General features: G+C 45.2%; 1 protein-coding gene across 1 annotated transcript; it reads right to left on the minus strand.

Moving 5' to 3' along the window:
- Positions 1-534: 534 nt before the first annotated feature.
- Positions 535-19139, minus strand: LOC118772031 (decorin-like). The gene is made up of 8 exons (XM_036520269.1): positions 18943-19139; positions 10980-11295; positions 6632-6744; positions 4789-5002; positions 3988-4101; positions 3633-3726; positions 2564-2702; positions 535-2184 (listed from the first exon to the last, which is right to left on the minus strand). The coding sequence occupies exons 2-8, from the start codon at positions 11257-11259 to the stop codon at positions 1984-1986; spliced, it is 1155 nt and encodes a 384-aa protein (XP_036376162.1). The 5' UTR covers positions 11260-11295; positions 18943-19139; the 3' UTR covers positions 535-1983.
- Between the last annotated feature and the right edge of the window lie 275 nt (positions 19140-19414).

Here is a 19414-nt window from a genome sequence, read left to right on the forward strand (position 1 = left end):
CTGTTGTTCATTCAGCTTAAATGGGTACACTTCTATTCTTTTGTGCTGGAAGTCGCTCTGGATAAGAGTCTGATAAATGAAAGCAATGTAATGTAATGTGATGATGAATTTTACCCTTTAGGCATTAAAATCTCAGCTCAGCTGATGTATGCCCTCCTTTGTGGGGAACCACTTATATTTTAGTCTCAAATATGTTAGACAAAATCCAGTAATGACTTGAAGGAAACTGTCTTTAAAGAGAACGTCAGGCTATCAAGGCTACTAGCATAGACAAAGTGTAACAACCATTTTCTATCGGGGAACACATACCCTCCGCATATAAACAAACACATATTGCTTTCCACAAATACATACGCACTTCACATTAAGCAAAACATACTGATTCACACTGATACATAGCCAAAACACACCACCCAAACAACCAGTTTGCAAACTCCACTGGCCATGAAATGCACATGGTTGAAACCAAACTTGAAAGAGAGCCAAATCAGTATTACTTCTTCTTCGGATCAGTAGTTAACGTAACCTTGTGCCTACACCAATGGCTGGGAAAAATTATCTGTCAGAAGGCATGTGCTTGCCTTGACCTCTGACCTCAGGCCATCCCTGTGATCAATCTAATGTGGTTCAGGTTTCCTCTGTGGGAGATACTGCAGCACCCTCTAGTGGAAGTGCATTTAATCTCAACCCCATTCAATGGATGAACATATCTGTGACTTGCTGTGGACAGTCGACCCATTTGTGAAAACTCAGAAGTTTTTAGTTTTGTTTGATTTGTCTTTATTTGACTTTTATTAGTTTCAGGACAGTGTGGGCGGAGCCACTGATGGAAAGCTTCATGTTTATCACTGTTATACTCAGCCTGTTTTATGGTAAGTTCTGGTGCTTGAAAGCAATGCAGGGTTTTATACAGCGTTTATGTACAAGCGTTTATACATCAGACATTCAAAGCGGCATGAGCGTGGCGGCCACGGCTGTCCACCCTCTAGCCTCATCCTCCTTTTTCAGACTTAAGGAAACCAAACATACAGAAAATACACAGGAACACTGCAATCCATGGGCCACCATCAGCTGACGGTACAGGGAAGGAAGCATGCCAACAGATGTAAACGACAGCTCTTCCATGAAAAAGTATATACTGTTTATTCTACATCGTTGAGAACTGTGTTGACCCTGCCCTTATTTCCTGCAGGACATTACAATGCAGTGGTGATTCAGATTCGCAGAGTCTTTTTAAGGAACATCTGAAAAAGTGTAAGCGTATGCAAAGCAGAAGATACGGAAGTGTGACAGCATAAAAATACTCATTTTCTTCTACTTCACTTGACTACGATATGACAACGGTAGACATCAGGGTGTTCTCCATATCACAATGGCGCACTCTGAATGCTAGCTCTACACACAAATATTCTAGTACATTCTATTACGCCTGCTCTTCCTGATGGCTTTTTTTAAAGACTGCGTTTTTACCTTTTCGCTGCCTGTTCTACAGGTAGGCTGGTCCAATCATGTGCAGGCTATCAACATGCTGGCGTGGGTCCTCGGGAATTGTTATGGCTAAATCGTTTAGCTGGCATGTGAGGGTTAAAGGTTAAGTGTGTTCTTCATCATTTTTAAGTGGTCATAGTTTTATTTTATTTGTATTCGCCTTGACGTATTCACAACCATCTTTCCATAACTTTACTCCATAGCTGAAAAAATTTGTGTGTGTGGAAGGAAAGTGTGCAATGCCATTCTGGTGCTGGTTTTTGATTTGATGATTGATTCGGTTATTGCTGTAAGGAGTGTAGTATGTTTGTATTATGAGGTGCGTAGACTGTAAACTGGCTTTCTGGTGTGTCATTGGTGAGAAGTGTATGCAACATACACTCTCTGGAAGAGGGGGAGCACGGAGTCATGGTTTGATGTTGTGTTTTGGTCTGGAGGTTGTGGAGGGGGGTGGGGGGTTGGGGAGGTGGAGGCGTGGTGTGGTGGGGGGAAGGTCTACTTCTTCCGGTAGTTTCCGAGTTGGATGGCGGAGCGGTCGAAGACGCAGCGGAAGGTGGTGGGCTGGACCTCCCAGTAGGGGACAGGGTTGCCGAACAGGCTGATCCCTGAGTACATGGCCTTCTTGGTGTTGAAGCCGGGAGGGCAAAAGTCCTCGGTGCCGACTGCCGCAATCTTGTTGTTATGGAGATAAACCACCTACATCCAGGTGAGCACAGTGGGTGGAGGGGGGAAAGAGACATCCAGTCGATTATTAACAGCAGCTGAAAGTCGTGCTTTTCCCATGTTTCAGTGCTTCTTCTGTGTTGCTTTGTTTTCTCAGACAGCAGCAAACCACACCTAGATATGAGCGCAACAGAGTGGCTTTACGGTTCCACGGTGTTTAAGGGTCTGAATTGTTACCAGATGGGGTGAAAGTGCCTTCAAGCTATTCAGCCCTGGATGACTTTAATAATGAACATCTGCGTGACCTCTGTGTGCCAGATCTAGGTCTGTTCGCTGCCAACCCTGAACTCAGGTCTTTCTGCCCCCCACCCCAGTCACACACAGATGCCCCCCTCCATCATTTTTCACTCACCTGGATGTACTTGTGGTCAGGCAGGCCCGGGGGCACACTGGTGAGGGCGTTGCTGTCCATGTGCAGCTCCCGCAGATGAGGCACATTGGCCAGAGAGCCGTTCTCCACAACGCTGATGGAATTTTCACTCAGACCCAGCCTGGGGGGCGGGAGCAGCACGTCAGCAGCCAATAGGAACACTGAGTGGTATTCAAGAGCCAATAGGGGAAAGCCATGCAGCATACATCAAGAGCCAATTGGACAGCCAGGGAATATTCAGAAGCCAATGGTAAAGTTGAGTGACATGAATCAGGAACCAAATATTGCATTAGATAAAGCATACAGTGTTAGAAGGCAATGGCAGGATTAGTTTACATTCAGGAACCAATGGCAGAGTGATGATATGAAGACTAGCTCATATTTCTATTGGTTGGCAGCAAGTATACAACATATACAATGTATACATTATATTTTTGTGTTCTGAATTATGGTTTAGAGTTGAACGAGCGAGATTCATGGGCCTTCATTGCAAGGTCATGTAGTAGCCTGTTCCAGTTTAGCTCAAAACAGCACTGACAAGCCCTGAGAAGCTGGTTTCATTACATTTGTTTCGGCAGATCCCCTCATTCAGAGCAATGCAGTCTACACATTATCCATATCTACTGCACTTTGCTGTAGGGTCCAGTTTCCCTGTCGTATGTGGGAAGTAAACCTACAGCCCTTATGTCATAAGCACAACTCCTTAACCACTGCCACATGCTGACTCCCCCACGCTGAGCATATCTGACTGTGATGTATGGTAGTGTGTGCACTTGGCTTCCCTTACTTTATAAGTCAGGTTTCACTAGTTACCTGGTGTTAGGGCTTGAATGGTGCTATGCTCACACTCACTGGTCTGGGAGTGTTTTTAGCCTGGTCTGGTGCTGTTGGTCATTTAACTTGAATGGATGCAGTTCTGTTCTTTTGTGCTGGAAAATGCCCTGGATAAGAGTGTCTGCTAAATGAATGTAATGTATTGTATTTTATACTGCAGTGGAGCATACAGCTGAGGGTGAGGCTGCTGAAAGGGAAGTTTTTTTTTTTTTTTTACTTAGCCAGGTTTTTCAGGCCCTTCAGTCTCTCTGCCTGGATCTTGGTGATCTTGTTGCCATCCAGATGAAGCTCGGACAGGGAGCTGGGGAGCCCTGGTGATCACGCAACGACAGCAAGAACGTCAGCCATGCAGCGTCGCTTTTGATCATGTGACCTGCGCTAAAGCGTTTGCACTGCTCAAACTGCCGTGGATCTTAACACCACTTCAGAGCATGAAGAACTACAAATATAAATGTTCCACTGCAGAAATTTCAAAGTTTGGTATCTGGATACAGGACTCCATTTCAGACATGATAGTCCCAGAATATTCTAATCTCAGCCTGCTTAAATCAGCCTGATTGACAGCTGTGTACCTTTGGGGATCTCCGTGAGGTTGGTGTCTGCGATCCGGATGTAGGAGACCCGTTTCAGGTCTGCAAAGGCCCCAGCATCAATCCCAGAACTCTTGAGTGGGTTGGAGCCCAGCTCTGATGAAGAGAAGCAGAGAAAGAGAGGGAGACAGAGAGAGAGAGGGGGGGGAGGGGAGCGAGAGTGAGAGACAGAGAGGGAGACTTTTGTCATGTTGGAAAGTTTGCTGTAGATCAATGCGTGTGATGCTACATGCTCCTAACCCATGCTGTAATGGCACAAACTACTCTTTTGCTACTGAGGTCCAGATGGAAAAAACAACTTCTGCTCCAGTCTGTGGCCAGGAACAGAGAGGTGAATGACCTCTACTGCTGGGAGCTCCTCAGAGACACAGTACAGTGTACACCCCCACAATCTAACTCTGGATCATTAGCCAATTATTATCAAAGTTCTTCAAGGATGGGCTTGTTTTGCATCATTGCTGTTCTTTGATCAGGCTATGTGCTGTTTTATTGACGTGTATAGTATATGTGTCAGCTTACAGAGTGAGCACTCAGTGAGTATGAATTATCCAGATGAACAGGCTCTGATGCAAAATAAAATAAATTAAAAAAAAAGAAAAACAGAGACAGTTAACCAATAGAATACACCCCTTTGTCCCCTCATCCCAGACTGGTCCATCAGCCAATCAGATTCTTAGGGCCTTAACAGAGTCAATGCATGCAGTGGCAGGACACGCCCCCTGCCCTCACTCAGCGTCCCGTCCTGGGCCTATCAGATAGCACAGCTGTGACGTGCGTCCGTACCCATGACGATGACATGGGCCATGCCCTGGAAGGTGGCCTTCTTGATCTTGGCGATCTCGTTCTCGTGGATACGGAGCTCCTGCAGGCTCTTGGGCATGTTGGACGGGATTTCCTTCAGGAGGTTCTTGGAGAGGTAGAGCCTCTGGAGCTTTCCCAAGGGCAGGAAGGCCTTGGCGTGGATGACCGTGATCTTGTTGTTGACCAGAATGAGGGCCTTTCGAGAAACAAAGCCCATATAGACCAAATCACACCATTGCTTTTCACATAGGCGTTGAGGGGTGCTTTACGCCCCATCTGGTTGATACCTGGCAGCTATTTAGCCATATAAATTTCCCAAAAGCATTAGGGGTAGAACTGAGCCAAATATTCCTTTGTATAATCTAAGCGGGGGTGATGCACGGGCTGGCTCAGTATAACACGGGTAGACTGATAGCGAGATAGGAACTAGGGTACGAGGAATTTAACACAGTGCATTTGATGTCTACATACTGTATGGGAAGTACTGTGATTTTTCTGTAAAAATATAATGGCATGCAAAGGGTTTAGATTTAGTTAGTGATCAGTGGTCATTTTGTCCAGAAAGTATATTTGTGGTCCATTGGCTGTGTCTAACTATATTAATAGCTTACAGACATGAAACCCAAAAGTTGTTTTCAGAATGAGGTCATTCCAAAGCCCTTGATAGATTGTGTGAAAACATGGTGCCACGGGTTCTTCATGTGTCTGATAAATGCAGACATCGGGTTGCCTGTGCAGAGCTGTGTTCGGGGTGCTGCTTCTAGCACACTGCACAGTGCATTCATATGCCATCAGACAAGAAGGAATTCAGAGTATGTGCTACCGCCCTGGAGGACAGGTAGAGAGCAATGGAGACTACTTTGGGTCATCCATTATGCTGAAGATCTGCCCTGTTCAAGCAAAATTCATTTTTAATTTGCCTGGGACCCTCAGTGACTGCTCACTGAATACTGATAGATGAGTGGCGCAGTAGAAATACTATCTGCAGTTCCCTCAGCACATAAACTGTCTGGAATACAATCAATAGATTGGCTTTCTGTAGCAGAACACGCTCCATTCCAGCTCTTTCCAAACCTTTCCAGAATAAATCTTTATTTGTACCCGCTTGCTCCAGCCAAGCACTCTTGGACACGGTTTAGTCTGAACACTTGGGCGTATACAATATGCCTGTTAGGATGCTGGCCAAAGTTACATTGCTAGGTTTGTTTAATATCCAGACTATTGTAAAACCTGACTTTAACACAACAATCCAGAGTGGACAGACTGGGATTGGTTGAACGCTCGCCTTCAACAACAAGAGCTGGTGTTACCACCAAATTCTCTGGAAAGAATTCGTAAGTCACAGCTATTGTTTTTGAACTCAGCAGTACTCCAGATATTGTGGTTTCGGGGAATATGTACTGTATAATGACACTGGCGAGATTGAATGCTTTCATACTGAGGAATCTCTGAATCAGGGTTTTTTTGGAAGTAAATAGCAACAAAACAGCCAAAAATGTTTTTTTTTTCTTTTGATTTCACTGCTAATGCATGTGGGCGCCACATAAGAACTTCAGAAGATAGATTTAATTGTGAGAACAGGCCATGTGGCATCACAGGATGATGGAGTAGTTTGAACTGAGACAGAGAACATTTTACAACTAGACAGTGAGGTATTCGCATGTTACGGATGCTGACTGCAAAGTGATCATCTTACAGTGTTTATGCAGAAGGTCTGTTATCTGTTATCACGTTATTGAGCACCAGATGATTTCTCTTAATGACTGTGATGTGGTCCAATGGGGTTAGTGACAAACGTCAGAGGTCAGAAGTCAGGCAGGCTTACGTGCAGGCCTTTCAGCATCTTAAAGTCGTTCTCCCGGATCTCAGTGATCTTGTTGTTCTGCAGGTCCAGCAGTGTCGTATCTGGGGAGAGCTTGTCTGGGACTTTTGTCAAGCCTGGAGGTGCACACAAAAATCGCACGGTAAAATATAGTGAGCTCCTGTCCCACTGTGCATTCACACATGAGAGAGAGAGAGAGACACACACACACACACACACACATACACACACACACACACACACACATACACCCATGTACACAATGAGTCTGTCCCACTCCTCACTTGTCAACAACTGCCCAAGAATGAGGCTTCTGGGTAGAGTGAAAACTAGGCCAAAGAGCAGCAGTCACCACAATGGAAAATATTCTTGTCTGTGGTTAAACAACAAAATCCTGACACAGGGAGCGGGATCACAGCATGTGGGTTGCATTTAAGGAGATGCATGTCTTCAAAATGGATGGTGTGGATGGGTTGAGGAAGAATCTACAGTACAGCTCACCAAGCAATCTGCAAAATGCACATCAGCTGAGACACTGTTGGAGGGCTTCCAACACAGATATACTGTACCAACGAGCAACGTGTTGTGTCATTTCCTGGAAACCATAGTTTTTTTTCGTGCAGATGTTTGTGGTGAGCGGCCCTTCCCGGACTCCCAGCGGGCGCACAGCGTCTACGTGGAGTATAAACAGTTTAGAGAGAATGGGAGACGGGATTGTTGCACATCTGTCTTTGTGTAAAAACGAGGTGGAGAGGCCAGAGCAGCCAGAGGCACTGATTTAGATATGAGGCACGTCCACCTCACTGTGTCAGACATGTTTACGAGAGGGGTCCTGTTTAGTCTCTTAGGGCACCATCTGGGATATTGTGACAGTCACAGATAGGTGTGTATGACATTTAGAGATATGAGAAGTATATACATATACATATGAGAAACGGGATTTCATAGAATAAATCTATAGACGGAGTAAACAGATTGGAAGATGAGACTAAATTATGAAGCTACATTTCTTTAACAAGTCACAGTCCAACAATATTGCTAAATGTCACATACAGCTGGGCGCTGATGGTCACTGCACACGGTTAGTTTGAAGAACCGGTTGTCGTGGAATGTGTGTACGTGTATATGTATATGTGTGTGTGTGTGTGTGTGTGTGTGTGTGTGTGTGTGACTCACTCTGCTGCACCTCAGGAGACATGCTGCAGCTATTTGTCTTGTGAAGGTCTGATGGTTGCAGATACTGTACTGTGATTTTCCACTAACTTTAATAGAGGTTATCTCATCCGAATCACCTTTAATCTGCTCCATTAAGAACAAACGTAACACGACACCAGCGTAACATGGCCATTGCTCTACATGGTCACCCTTGGTCTGTTGGGCGCCTGAATGCTAACAGTATGGTTTTAGTGGGGAGAAAAGCACTGGTAGAGAGAGATGCGTATAACCTGGGCGCGGTTGCTATGCGTTTGGGCCTCTCTGGCTCTGCGGTTCCAGCTTCCTCACAGGGCACAGTGTTGGCCCAGTGCCCTGAGGAGACACTGCTGTAATGACCTCCTTCAGGTCAGTGAGCATGAGGTCGCTCTGAAGCACCCGCAGCTCCCACACCTGTTTGCACTTTTTGCTTTTCTTTTTTTTTTCCCTCTTTGCCACGTGTGTTCTTAAAGGACTTGGACATTAGCCATCCTTTTTCCACAACAGGGGGAGGGAGTCAGAGAGTGAGAGAGAGAAAGAGAGAGAGAGAGAGAGAGAGAGAGAGAGCGAGAGCACCTACAGATGTGACCACAGGGGTGACCGCACAAGTGCCCCCCCCCCCAAAAAAAAAAACAAAAAAAAAAACAAAAAGCATACACGAGTCCAATCACTGTGTACACCATGTAACAGGATTATAGGATTATAGGACACAAAATGTAAGGCTGTTGTAATAAGGAATACTCCTCAAACGGGTAGGATCCCAAATACAAATGACAGTGGGAGACAGCGGTCTAAACTGATCCATTTCATACTCGGCCAATGAAAACTGCCAATTTCACAATTGCACAAGAATAGACAGGAAGTCCAATGATGTGTCATGGTTTAAAAATGCCACATGCAGCCAGACTATGACTTAAGTTAGCTTTTAATAAGCTGAAAAATAACACTGAAGTGTTTTTAAAAGCCAATTTTTTTTGTGATGTGAATTTGGGTAAGACCCGAATTGCCTCAGTAAATATCCAGCCGTATGAATAGATAACAGGTACAAATGAGAAGCTGTGGAAGAAGACAATATTCTGAGGGGATGCTGGTACTGAAATTATTCAATTTACAGTGTTTAAATGTCTTCAGATGAAATGTTTTGATTTATTGAGTTTATTAATTAAATGAATGCATGGTTGAATGTCTAGTTTAATGGCCTGAACTATTACATAAGAGCTATATATCCTGGTTATATGAGTAGGGTCACAGAACAGACCTTTTTATCTGTTTGTCTGTCTGATCTTTTTCCTGTCCCTAGGTGTATAGCATCTTCTACAGGTTCTGTATGTTACTAAGAACATAATGAGAAGCACTATAGGCACATGTCTTGCACTTCACCTTAGGTTAGTACATGAGGATTGGAATCAGTGCTTCTATTGGCTGAAAAAATAATAACCATAATCATATTCATAAGCATCATACTAGTCTACTGATCATATGCACTGTATATGTAAGATAACATTACACAGCCTAAACCACATCAAATAAGCCAGCTGATAATGCTTCTCTACAATCCACACAAGAATGATATTAATGGAAATCGGCAATATATTTCATACATTTATTGAGCTAATAATATATTCTCTAAAATATATTAACAATCTGTAATTTTTCTTGAATAGGAAAGTAACAACAAAGTGTTCTGCACGGAGGAAAGGCAGCAGTAAGAAGAGGTTAGGGGGAGAGAGAGGTGTCTTTGGCACATTACATATGGTAATTAATAGGGCAGTTTTAAATTCTCATAAATAAGCAAATTGCAGGCAAATTGTTTTTCAGCCCTTGCCAAAAACCAGGATAATCCCCAAAGTGTTAAAGGGATCAACTCAATCTGTTTAGCTGTATGAAAACAGGATAATGGGGCATTTGTCACAGAATTTAGAATAGCTGGCTTTGGCAGGGGAGCAAGGGATACTTTTTTAGAGAGAAACTATTTTTGGACATCGGCATAATGAAAAAGAGCGCATCCTTGCTTCCTTCTTTAAAGAAAAAAAAAACCCCTGCAAATACTATTAGGAGGATAAAAGTGCTGACTTCTGGACAACTTCTATGTGGGAATGAGCAGCATTCCCAGCTCCCGAGAGTATTTAAGGCCTGATCTCAAACAAGGAGAGGGCGCGCGCACGTCCAAAAAGCACAGGTGCTGGGGCAGGAAGCTAAGGGACACAGACGCCTCTACAATGGAACGTTTTGACCACATCTGGAAGTCTGCAAAGTCCCCTTGCAGCCAAAGCCACGTCTGTAGTACTTGATCAAATGCTTCTGGGACCTTACACCAGTCTATGGGCGTGGGCTGTTTCAGTTTTATTATCTGGTATTAGTATCGTTTAGTATTATCAGCTTTTTGAGAGGAAGTTTTCTTCGTTCATCGTTGTCACCGAAAGAGAAGAGATCACAGGTGCAATCGAGCCCCAGATACCGGTCAACCCACTGGAATATGAGGGCACAAAATGCTCAGTGCAAACACAAATATACAGTGTATGACTGCAGGACTGAACCATGCAGGATGTTTCAGAAATGATCGCACCCATCCTTAAAAATCTCACAGAACAAATATTCCCTTTTTTGACAGATTTTGCTGGGCTGTACTTCTACTCAACATTCTTAATCATTAAAAACTGCTTTTCCAGTCAAATTATTGCCCCAGACACCTGCCAATCACTCCTAAAGTGACTCTCAAGCCCATCCCCAGTATCAAGGCTGTTTCTTTTTGTCCTTTTATGTCATTGCTTTTATTGAGCTTCTTACATGTTTCCAATGCCCTGCATTTGGCTGTGGGTGTGGGTGAGGGTGGCAGTGTAACATAGTGGCTAAGGAGCAGGACTCGTAAGGTTGCCAGTTCGATTCCCCGCTAGGGCACTGCTGCTATACCCTTAGGCAAGGTACTTAACCCAGAATTACCTCAGTAAATATCCAGCTTACCTCAGTAAATATCCAGCTGTATAAATAGATAACATTGTAAAAAACCTGTAACCGTCTCTCCGAATAAGAGCGTCTGTTAAATGACTGTAATGTTATGCAATGTAAATAATTTGTCATGCGATCCCCCTGCCACTGATACAGGAGCCGCCCCTCCTATGAGGTACCAGCAGGTTTGATGTGGGAGGGCGATGCGTCTCACCTAAATCCGAGCACTGCGTGACCCGCAGGTGACACTGGCACCGGAAGGGGCACGGGGGTGGCTCCGGGGCCCAGGGGAACTCCGGCTGCTCTTCCCTGGGCGGCACTACCCTGGGTGGCACCACCTTGGGTGGCTTAGCTGTCACCTCCTCCTCCACCGGTACCGTGGGCAGGCCGGAGCCGGCATCATCCTCCATCATGAAATCCAGAAAGCCGGACTGGTGGAAGGGCAGGGCCCAGCAGGCCGACGCCAGGAGCAGGAAGAGACAGGCCGATTTCATACTGCTGCCGGGGGGGAGGGAGGGGGCTGGAAGCACCTGCAACGACCAGGGGTCAAAGGTCAGCGCAAACCACTCCTACCCACACAGTTACTTCAGACTGACATCAATCAGCTCCTGAGAAATTCCGAAATCATCCTGAAAATGCCTAACTTTACAGTTAAAAGTGCCAAGCAGTTGGCTTTGTGAGGGCATCTGTGGCTTTTCTTCTGAGGAGGGCATAATAGTTTCCCTTGATTTGGAAACTTAAAATATTTGGAAACTTAAAAAATAAAAGAGTAAACCCTCCCTGATCACCGATAATCATATGAACATTGATTTTTAAATAATAATATTTGTTTTCACACAGCAGAGACATGAAGTGCAAGTGTTACAAAGACATCAAATGAGCTCCTGTATGTCACTAATACAATAACAGGAATACAATTCTGTAATAGGACACAATTCTGAACCTAAACTTAAAATTTTTTAAATCACCCAAGTTTCATTCTTCTTAACCCAAGGTGATACAGCTGGATAATATGCTAACTGTTCCTGCTTTGTCACTATCAAGTTGGGAACATCATAACGAGCTAATAGATGAGGGATAAATGAGTAATTAACAGGAATAAGTTCCACATGACAGTTATGTCTTTGTAAGACAATAAAGCTCAGAAGAATAGAGACTGATACCTCTCTCTCTGGGGTCAGGCCTTTAGGCTGGACAGCCAATCATCACTCTGCTGAACTCAGCAACTCTTGATGACCCCAGCACACCCCTTTGACCCACCACTGTCTTGCTGTAACACATTGAAGTCACAGTCCCTGCAATTAGGTAGCTCCATAATTTCTCTAGAGCCAGTCACAGTCTCTCCCTGCCCCGGACGAACACACAGCACCCCACAGATTAAGACGTGGCCATGGACTCCTTGGTGACATGCTGATTGCTGGGCCACTGTCGCCAGCCAGCCATTTTCGGGATCACATCAGGCTGATGGGTGAATGGCTGCATGGTGTATTTCTACATCCCACGAAATTACAGATCAGCCAAAAACCCACAACAGCAAAAAATGGTTAGAGAGGGAATTACAGCCTGGCTGTAACTCAGACTGGAACAGGAGAACACTGGTCGTTTAACAATGTGAACAGGCATTTCAGACCAACTTGGCTTGTCATTTCACCTATGGTCTACAGTCCTAGCTAATATTGTACCAGACCTGGTTCTGAATTATCTTTTGATCTGTCTCCACTAGGAATACTGTAAACTGTTCCATGAATTAATAACACTCTACGTGAAAACAAAAAAAAATCTACCTAGTGTCAGTCCTCAAAAGTCCACCTATGCCCTCTATGACATCTTTTAATAACCATTTAAAAACCATCTTGAGTCTCTTTCTGTTGAGGCTGTTTACGTAAAATCTCAGAATACATGTGCCTGAGCCCTGGGACTAGTCTCACTGGCCTTCTCTGTGCTTTCTCCGGAGTTTCTATGCTCTTCTTACGGTGTATCACAACATTCCTACAGCATTTTAGTAACATTAGAACACTGATACAGTGGCACAGAAAGCCTGTAGAAATGGTATGTCTCAAATGGAATGATCCAGGCAAGCCATTAGCATTATGAGTCTGATTGACTTGATGTAGCTCTGGATAATTCTTACCTGTTTCCACCTGTGTAGAATCTGCTGATATGCAAGTCCCACCCCCCAACATAATAAGTGCTAAATTTGGAATAGTGCAACCAGCCCTTGCTCTGATTTGTGGAAACCCTGATAGGCACTGGCCATGTACTTCAACCTGGCCAAACCCAAATGACGCCAGCAAAAAATAAAAATAATAATAAAAACAAAAACACAGTCACATGAAAAAACATGGAAGTCAAATGAAGTCCTGGTTCTGATAATTTGATAATGGCATTGGTTCTTGGACTGCTGGGGGAAACCAGCTGATAACACAACTTTGGTGTGACTCTGGGTCTGGGCTTCCCAGTACCTCTTCACAGAAGTAAATATTCTCATCAGCTCACCACAGAATGGAGCCACATTCTGGAGGCAGGCCTCAAACCTGTCTTATTACTATGTAGTTACACATGTAATTCCCATGTAACAGCCAGTAATTTACATGTACTGCAAATACATATTATTGTGAACAACAAAGTCTGCGGTCACAGTGGTTCTAAACCTGTGTAATTACAAGTCTTGAGTATTCTTCTACACAAGAAGTATTGCACACAGTAAGAAATCATTTTTGGAGATAATACACTGTAAAAAAGTTTTTTAAAATGTTCTGCATTTATGAAATACTGGCATTGAACGATTTATGAAACAAAATCCTGATTAATGATCAGAGAGGTGTTACAATACAATACAAATCTGAAAAGGTAGCAAAGATTTCTTTCCCCATCTCTGTTATTACTGTGGTTTTCATTCAGTGAATTGTAAGGGGAGCGGAGGATATGATTATTTTATCCTCTAATAGAGTGCACTTTCTCTTCAGAAATAAACGCCTGTGAGAAGAATTAAAAGTGCATTATGGAGTAATTTACCTCTTGCTGGTCTCCACATCCTTGCCATTGGTGAGTCATCATGCAGTCTAATAATACTGAATATTTATACCCTACTTCAATTTTGTGTTTAAATAACAAACATTTATACTTGATATTAAATATTAATATGTTATGAATATTTGACTTAATCACTTTATAAAAGCAATTTCTAGCCCATGTTCAGGGACCCATTTATGACACTACGCCTTTGGGAAAATGTGTGTTTGCAGCAAGGTGTTGCGTTGTAAAATGGTGTATCAACAAATGAAATATCTCAGGCCATATCAAGAGCCTCCTGTGATGTGAAGTGTGAGAAAGATTTGGGGTGGCTTTAGGTTTAGTGTCAGAGTGCACCAGAAGAACTGTGCAAGTATGATGTGTATATTATGCAAATGCACTTTTTTGTACAATTTTATTTACAAAGGAATTAGGATTGGGTTTGGGTTTAAGTTTATCTAAGGTTAAGTGCAAGTGTATTGGAGGATTGCATTTGCTATGTCCCCATACTGTTTCAAGAGTTCAGGGAGTTTCATGGTAAGATGAGCTCAGTGTCTAATTAGCTATTCCAAACTAAGGCTAAAAAGTTGGAAAAATGCATAAAAAGAAAAACAAAAAAGGTGTACTTGTGTAATAGATACTATAGGAAATACACTGGAATAGCGCTAACATATGAGGCACTCCCTTCAAAGCTAGTGCACCCGGGCCAAAGCGAAAGTAACTTTACACGCTTATTTGGACTGACGCAGAACAGATGTCTGCCATGCATCACGCAGACCGAGGCTGAAAGGAGCTCCTCCTCCTTCCACTGGCCAGGTACAGTGAAGAACTGGCACACCTCTTTGGCAGTCGAGAGGTCAGGCTGACAAGAGGCACAGCCTCAGCCTTTACACCTGAGGGACCATCAGACAACGATCGTGCCAAAGCCCCCCCAACAAACCATGCCACAGTGTGAGGGCGTGGCCACCAATCCGAATGCTTAGCCTTTTAATGGGAACGTTCCATAAACACGGTGGGCAAGAGGAACAGACCCTGCGAGGAATTTTGCTAGTTTTGGTTTGTTTGCAGTGAATTTTAAAGAATGCTGGCAGTGGTTTAAGAATAGTTTCGACTGATTTGTTTGCTGACATTTCTGAAAGCTGTAATGGCCCTCATATGTCAGGGTACCCAGAATACTGTGTGTTTTCCCTCCGGTTATGGGATTTATTCTTTACCCTGTGTTAAATCCATAAGGCATAGTATCTGAATAAAGGAACTTTTCAGTTCCAATTTAATGTTCCAGAGGCAACTGATCCTAAGAAACCTCTGCCAAACATTTTATTTACTAATTATGATCCTGCATAAACAACTAACAGCAACTACAAGCTTCAAAGTCATAGTTATTTTTGATGTTGCTTGAAACTGCTTTAGGGTGCTGAGGGCGTTTGAATAAGAGGCAGTGATTACATTGTATGAGAGTTAGCAGGTCAGTCTAGGTTTGAATACATACATTGTTCCCTATGTGGCTACCAGTGTTTGATCACATACGTGTAGTCAGTATCTGTATCAGACAGAGGTCACTCCACTCATGGAAGCTTTCAAACCACAATACAGCCTCTCTGTTCCACTCTCTCAAGACATGATGCAAAAGAGTCTTGTTCTAACTCATTCCGCCAGACAACCTGCCAGACATCTTGATCCCAACTTACCAGACAAAATGAAAGCAGCAGCAAGTCGCAGTGCGAGAGCGTCTGCTCAGTAAATAATGGGAAAGAGCTGTGCCAAAAGTCCCAGTGGAGTTACCAAAGTGTTTATGGGCAAGGGGCTGATAAAGACATACAGACCCTCACACACAGTTCTTACCCAACAGAAAACGAGGTGTCAGGGAAGCCTCATCACTGCTTGCTGAGCCATTAATGCTCCTTCATTACACTTTAAATAGAGCCATTCATCCTCCTCTGAGGACATATATGAACTCTTTTCCAGCTCTCCCAGGCTTGATATACGTATGCCTTACAGTCTGAAAGGCAGCCTCACAGAGGCCAAAGTCATACAGAGGTCAGAACCTTATTAAGACCAGCAGAGAGTATTTCAGAGCCCTGAACCTTTCTGGGGACCAATGGAGAGTGTTACAGAGGCTGGAACCTTAGAGGCCTAGTGGAGAGTATTAGAGATGTTAGGGCCTTAGAGGCTGGGTCTTTCAGAGGCTGGACGAGAGCCTCTGTAGATTAGTGAGGCTCCTCTGATCAGAGAGGATTGTTAGGGCAAGGTTTTCAGCTACTTTAGAACAGAATTATTCTTCATCTCCTTCCCTCCCTTTCTCTTTCTGTACCCTGCACCCGTGTTATGTGGGAGAAGTTTGGTCTCTCTCAATGGGGTGGAGCTATGGCAATGGACAGCCCCGCCCTCTTTAGGCCGTCTGCCTGGGCATGCCCAGTCGAGTCTGAGGACTGCACTCTGGGGGGAAACGCAGGAAAGATAAAGCACATCCCCTCTTTCAGTGCAGCCCCAGTGTCTCCATCTCCCCTTCCTCCTCCTCCCTTGACTTGTTTTGAAAAGACACATTTTTTTCTCTCTCTCTCTCTCTGTTTTTCCTCTTGCGTTCCTCCTGTGACATGTCTCAGATGGTGAGGTTATGCTGCCTTTGGACCCCACTCTGATTAACTGCTTCTCTCCTTCATGGAACCTCCAGCATCCTGCAATAGCCCTCTCTTTTGATCTCTTATTTACACCATGCTGTGGAATAAGCAGCATTGCTCCCATACTTCTCAGACAGTACTATCCTACTGGATTGGAATGAACATTTTCACTAGAGCAAAATCATTTCATGGGGTTTATTGTGTCTGAAATTGGTAAGGAACACATGATTCAAACTCCCAGCATATCTGTCATTAAAACATTGCTGAAATGTTGCTGTAGCAGTGGAGTTTGTGACCCAGAATGTCCTGTAAGCATTGTCTGTATGGGCATAATGCTGAATAAATGTCACTGGAAAATGACGGAAACATCATTTTAGTCCAACAGCTGATATGACCGTGTGTGTGTGTGTGTGTGAGCGTGTGTGTGCACGTGTGTTTATGTCAGCATCTGTGTGAGTCTCAGACATACAGCTGTGCCCAGGCATGCCACGCCCACATCCCCGCCCTGTCCAAGGAGCTGACAGTGTCACTCAGTCACGTTACTTGTTAGACCCCATGTGACCCCATGCAAACTCCTCAACAGGGTATTTGTTTGTTCATTACAGGCAGTTGTTCCATAAAATCTGGTTTGTTGCGCATAGCTTTTGGTGTTTTGAGTCATTCACTGAATCTCATTCACTGCATGCAGAGTCCTGCACAATCCCCAGCAGGATAGGAACATTTATCCATTAGCATGGGACAACAGCCACGGTGAGCAGGTATTGGGTTTTTCCCGCCAGAAGAGACTGTGTGCCCAGGTCATCTCACTGCTTTGGGAATGTTATGCTTTTAACAAATCTGTACGTGACGGAGACCCCTGAATGGTTAAAGCACTTCTGGAACATTCCACAAGAAATAGCTTATCATTAGCCACAGCTGTGTCATCTGCAGAGAAGTTTGGACTGAAATCAACTCGAGCTCTGTTTGCCTCCCTCCCACGCCCCCCCTCCCTCACCCCCCCTTTCTCTTCTCTTTCTTTCTCTTCTCTCTTCTCCCACCATCACCCTTCCCTCACTGTCACGCTGCCTTTTTCCATCCCCATCATTCCAGAATAGAGGATTTTCAGGTATGTCTCTTTGCAACAATATCAGCCCTCTCACAACGCACCAGGTTCTGGAAAATTCTATTATTTTAGTGGGGGGGGGGGGTGGAAGGAAGACTCCCTCGTGGCTCCCATCCACGCGGGGCGATGTTCAGACTCCACCCCCGAAAGCCGTGGTCCAGCATGGTCTGCCAAAACGAACTGCAGCCCAGCCTCCTGTCCAATCAGATGGGGGGGGGGGGGGGGGGCAAGCGAACACGGGGCATTTCCCTAGAGTTGCAATGTCCCGTGTAGAAGCTGTGATGAACCCCCCCCCCCTCCCCTTTACGTTAAGCGAGGCCATTACCATCTCGCCCCGAAACCTCAGCCAAGCTGTACAGGAAGCGGTGCTTATTAAAGGATTAATGGGACACAGGTGCCAGGGATTTTTCTTCATTTACTTCAAAAGAGCTTACCCTCTTTACTGCCAGTGGCCGGGGGCGGTACACGCTGGCACCACTGCTGTCAGACAGAAAAGCGAAAGCAATCTGAACAGGGCTGAACAGGGCTGAAGCAGGACGAAGCAGGACGAAGCAGGACGAAGCAGGACGAAGCAGGACGAAGCAAGGCTGGAACGGGGCCGAAACAGGCATGAAACAGACCGCAAACTAAACAGAGCACGACCAAACAGAACCCTGCGTTACACGGCTGATACTCTTTTGCGTTTAATTACAGATCTTGTTTCATCTCCAGATGCACTGATGTTGCCATAACAGCAGACACATCATGGATAACCACGGACAACCTCAACAGTTCAGTAATTATTGAAGACAAAATAGAACACAGAAATCCTTGGCTTTCTGAAAACGTCTAAACAAGTCAAGGCGGGTGACGGGAAAAAGAGAACACATTTACACCTGATGACTCTGCCTCAGACTGAGCAACTGAAGAACGAAATGGGATAAAAGCAGCGACCCTCACACTCCTCTCCCCCCCGCACAGTAACACACTGCCACCGCACCACTATCAGCCATGTGTGTGGGTGTGGATCACAAACCTATAGGCAGAGAAACACACATAACACTCTCAGCTGACTCACTGAGAGAAACCAGCACAACATCAGTACCACCCTCCCAACATACAAGCGCACACACACACACGCCACACCTGCACGGGGGTACCGGTCTGCTGTGCATCAGGTCTGCACTGTTACAGCACCAGCACAGGATGGGTTCTAACCGCGTCGCTAAGCGAACCCAGAAGGCACGGCCAGCGCCTCTGTTCCCGTCAGCTCTGTCTGCAAATCGTGCATCAAGCCTCGCAGCGCGATCCAAACGTTCTGCATCTTCCCCTCACAGAACCACAGGAACCAAACCTCAGACACTGTCAGTCTTCCACTGGTCTCAGATCCGAGATCTCCCCTTCCCTTTCCCCTCTCTCTCCCTCTCGGTTCCCCTGCCCTCCTTCCAGCGTTAGCCGATGCCTACCTGTGCTGCTTAGAGATGGGTGAGTGTGACTCCCAAAGTCCAGTGGGGGGCGAGGATTGCTCTGCTGCTCTGAAGGCTCTGGGGTAATGGCACTCAAAAACGTGCGTGGCCAAGACAGGCAGGTGTGTGCAGTCACCAGAGGAAGAGGCAGGGGCTGACAGAGACAGAGAGAGAGGGAGGGAGGGAAGGAGAGAGGGAGAGGCAGAGGGAGGGAGAGAGAGAAGGGGAGACACGGAGAGAGCCAGGGAGAGGGGGGGAGGGAGGGAGAAAGTGAGAGAGAGGGAGGGGGAGGGTCCCATTACTATGTTGTTCCTGAACGTATGAGACAATTGTTGAGGGAAAAGTTTCTGCACCCCCCCCCCCCCCCCCCAAAAAAAAAAAAAAAAGAGGAGAACAAAAGGAGAGAAGCACAGGCAAGCTTGCACCCCTGCTCGGCCGCTGTGAGGTTGCGCTGGCAGCGTGCCACTGCTCG

This window comes from Megalops cyprinoides, chromosome 25 (assembly GCF_013368585.1).
Source record: "Megalops cyprinoides isolate fMegCyp1 chromosome 25, fMegCyp1.pri, whole genome shotgun sequence".
NCBI classification, from domain to species: Eukaryota; Metazoa; Chordata; class Actinopteri; order Elopiformes; family Megalopidae; genus Megalops; species Megalops cyprinoides.